Below are 4,493 nucleotides of genomic sequence, written 5' to 3'. Positions count from 1 at the left end.
CACCGAAGTGAGTAGATCACTACTCCAGCGCTAAGTCCACTTTTAGAAGCCTATAGTGTTTCGACGCTAAGGCTAAATAAATTCGTAGAAACTTGTGAGTAGATCGTATAACGCCTTTGATGTTTTGACGTCTTTGGCTAGAAACTAATTACGTAGATTTGGGAAAAACCCTTTGATGTTCTGACGTCTTTGGGTAAAATTATTGAATAGACTTTATAAACGCCTTTGATGTTTTGACGTCTTTGGCTAGAAACTAATTACGTAGATTTGGAAAAAAACCCTTTGATGTTCTGACGTCTTTGGATAAAACTTACTGAGTAGAATCAAGACTAGAATAAGTTATTTAAAATAATCTTTTTTTTCTTTTAATAAATAAATTTTAAAATAATAAAATCAAACGGTCTTTTACTTTCCACTCATTGGTTTACCAGCTTCGAACTAGTCAATAAAACAAATTTATTGCAACGACCCGGACCGCGACTGAGTAATACCTCAGCAGAATTAAAACGACGAATCCGTGTCGTTACAGTACATTGAATCAAGCGTGGGACAAACTAGTAGAATTGAATCCAGATAAAGAATTTCTTGAATTAGCTAAAGATTACATAAGACATAATAGATTGCCAAAAATAGACGAATTAGAATATATAAAAGAACAGATAGAGAAAGTTGAAGGAATAAAAACAGGAAAATTACAGAGTACATTAGAAGAATTATCAGATGCTAAGTGTGGCTTGGAGTATAAATGCAAACAGCTAGTTCTACAGACAAAAGAATTGACTGTTTTACTTCAAGACGCAGAAAATCAGACGTTAAGCTTGGAAAAAGAACTTCGAAGAGAAGGAAAGTCAGATAAAGACATTAGCATATACCTGGAGGAGGACAGTGAATTAGAAACCAAATTAGGGAAAAGGAAGAAACAATAAAGAAACTCGTGCTACAAGTAAAACAATTACAAAAAGAATTAGAACGCTATTATAAAACGGATCAGGAAAATCCAAGGAAAAATAAAAGTGATTTCGACAAAAATAAACCAATGATCAAAACAAATAATCAAACAACGGAAGAGGAGTTGGCAAATAATAAAGGTTTAGGAACGGAACAAAACATGACGTCCATAAGTGTAATTATGGAAACAGTATCTAAAGTGGTTCCATACTTCGCTGGAACAGAAGGCCCGGAGCTAAGAGCAGAGGTACATAAATTTGTAGCTGGTTGCGAACTAGTGCAACAAGCTTTACCTCAAGCTGGAGCACAATATATTGTAAGATGTGTAAAACAACGGTTAGTGGGTTTAGCATAAGACAATATTGCTAATAGACCCTACTTTACAATAAACGATTTGTGCGAAGCTGTCAAACGAACGTATTTAAGAAGGAGGACCCTTGAGCACATCAGAGAAGATTTAACACTCAACAAGCAAAGACAGAATGAATCTGCTACCGCTTATGGGGGGCGCCTACAGGCTCTACTCCACGAAGCGGAGACACAAATAAAAAATCAAAGGGGTGAAGTGGAAATCCTGTCGCAATTAAGAGAGTACAAACAGTTAGCAGTCAGGTGTTTCACAAAGGGACTTAGAGACAGTAATTTAAACACCGATTTATTGGATTGGAGAATGACACAATAACTAAACTTGTGGCCATAGCAGAATCAGCGGAAGAGCTTTTAGGGGAACATCGTTCTAATATTAACATGTCGTTAGCAGAAACAAAGTGTGTTTTTTGTAACAAATTAGGACACGGATGGGTAAATTGCCAAGACAGACAAAACACACCGTACTGCTCAAATTGTGGTAAATATGGTCATGAGAATGGCCCAAAATGTAGAATTGGTACAATTAATGAGATAACTACGAAACAAATAACATGTGATTTCTGTAAAAAAATAGGGCATGACTCTTCAAAATGTTTTAAGAAATTGAATACGTTGTTTTGTAATATTTGTAAAGTAAAGGGGCATGAACAAAATAGGTTTTCTAAATTTGTAAATTCAGACAATAGAAATCAACGTCAAATAACAAATAATTATAGTCGTTGGACAAGTAACCAAAATTATTCACAACACAGAAATAAACCACAGAATAACCAAGTGAGCAGTAGCTCTGGAGGAGAGAAAATTAAATGTTTCAGATGTGGAATAGAAGGGCATATGGCAAAGGTTTGCCGAGTAACACTATCTACTCAGCAGGGAAACTCCAACCGGCCCAGTCTAAGACGCTAGACTGGAATGCCGACAAACAAAGAAGGATAAATATAACACAAAAATGGGAACCAGCATCAAAAATAAAAGATAAAGTCCAAAGGAATGTATTAGAAAAAAAGAAAGAATATAAATTAAACATAATGGAAGCAAAAGAATCTCATAACTTGAAAGTAAATAGCATAAAGTTAACAAATATGGCAGATTATACATTTAAGAAATTTAAAGAACAATTATCAAATGATTGTAAGAAATATTTGGTAATTATTGTAATACATGTACTGATTATATGCATGTTAATAATGTCAGTTTTTTCATCACTGTGGGAGCAGTTGAAAATCAATAAAAATTGGATGTCTCAGAATTTTCGAATACCACGGGTTACGGGAATGAATTACAATACCATGGACGGTATTAGTCAATCGTTCGATGATGCCTATATAGAAGTACCTTGTAAACAGGCAGTGGGCAATAAATTGTTATTTCTAGTGGATTCCGGAGCTGACACAAGTTTGATAAAGTCCGAAGCGCTATTAAATAAAGCAGAAATAAATAAACGCAATATAAAGGGACTGATAGGAGCCTTTGGTGGTAACATAAGTACATTGGGTACAGTAAAAATAGAGCATGGGGAATTTACTGAGTTAAAATTCAACATGCATGTAGTTCCATTGGGAAGCAAGATACCAGCAGATGGATTACTGGGAAGAGATGAACTATGGAATCGTTCAACAATGGATACAATTGGAAAAGTTCTAAAATTACATGATAATAAGAAAGAAGTGGCAGTTTTACCTCTGATAGACATTGCAGATCACGGTCGGATTTGTATAACTGAGTGTATCACGATCCCACCTAGATTTACAATGGTAGTGCCAATAAAAACAGCACCTAAAAGGGGAACAGTAATTGTTCATAAAAAAAAAATTTTGCCAAAAGTTTACTCAGGAGAATGCCTTACTAAAGTAATAAATGGTATAGGCTACGTAAAAATTTTAAATGCAAATAATTATTCTGTTAAAATTGATGCAGAAATTGAGTTAGAGGGTAGTGATATGTCTAATTTTGATGAATACAGGCTACCAAATGTCAATTTAAATAAGGAAATTAATATGGAGGAACGTTATGAGTTGCTATTAGAAACAGTAAATTTGGACAAGAATTTAAATGCAGAGGAAAGAAGTCTGATAACAAAAACTATTAAAGAATATAATGATGTGTTTCATTTACCAGGAGATAGACTTACATACACTTCTGTGTTAAAACATGACATTCTAACAGAACTAGGTCAGATACCAATAAATCAACGCCAATATAGATTACCAGAAACACATAAAGAAGAGATAAACAAACAAGTAAATAAAATGCTGGAGGAAGGAATTATAACTAAAAGCAAGTCATCATGGAATTCACCAATAATTTTAGTACCTAAAAAACTTGGTACGGATGGGAAAAAGAAATGGCGTCTAGTGGTAGATTTCAGAAAAATAAATGAAAAAACCATCGAACAAGTTTTTCCAATTCCGAGAATAGATGAAATTTTAGATCAGTTAGGTTGTAGTAGATATTTTACGACTTTGGATTTAGCTAGTGGCTATCACCAAGTGATAGTTGAACACAAAGACAGAGAAAAAACAGCATTTAGTACGGGACTTGGACATTTTGAATTTCGACGTATGCCGTTTGGATTGACAGGAGCACCCGCAACATTCCAGCGCATAATGAATAGCATTCTGACAGGACTACAGGGAATTGATTGCTTTGTATATCTTGACGATATTGTAATATACGGCAGTAATTTAGAAGAACATGACAAACGATTTAGGAATGTATTACAAGCTCTTCGGGAAAACAATTTAAAGCTACAAACTGAGAAATGTCAACTATTAAGGAGAGAATTCGTATATTTAGGACATAAAAGTTCAGACAAAGGAGTGATACCAGACCCGGAGAAAACAAAATGTGTTACAGCCATCCCAGTACCTAGAAATGTAAAAGACCTGCAATCATTTTTAGGTCTAATAAACTACTATAGAAAATTTATTCCACAAGCTGCTCAAGTGTCTTTACCATTGAACAAATTACTGAGGAAAGGGGAAAAGTTCGAATGGAATGAGAAATGTCACAAAGCAATGGACCAGTTGAAAATAGCAGTAACTAGTCCACCAATTTTACAATATCCAGATTTTTCAAAAGAATTTTTATTAACAACGGATGCTAGTAAGGAAGCATTAGGGGCAGTACTATCCCAAGCAGAAGTTGGATCAGACTTACCTATTTACTTCGCAAGC

At 34.5% G+C, this 4,493-nt stretch overlaps 1 protein-coding gene across 1 annotated transcript in view; it reads left to right on the top strand.

Moving 5' to 3' along the window:
• LOC119663458 overlaps positions 1–926 on the top strand; it is a 4,288-nt gene extending 3,362 nt beyond the window's left edge. Inside the window, exon 3 of the mRNA XM_038073065.1 lies at positions 530–926. Within this exon, the coding sequence (XP_037928993.1) occupies positions 530–926 (397 nt within the window). The remainder of the gene's footprint in view (positions 1–529) is intronic.
• The last annotated feature ends 3,567 nt before the right edge of the window (positions 927–4,493 follow it).

Source organism: Teleopsis dalmanni, chromosome 1 (genome assembly GCF_002237135.1).
Source record: "Teleopsis dalmanni isolate 2A chromosome 1, ASM223713v2, whole genome shotgun sequence".
Taxonomy (NCBI): domain Eukaryota; kingdom Metazoa; phylum Arthropoda; class Insecta; order Diptera; family Diopsidae; genus Teleopsis; species Teleopsis dalmanni.
Note: the sequence above shows the minus strand (reverse complement) of the source record. Positions and strands in the feature narration are given on the sequence as shown.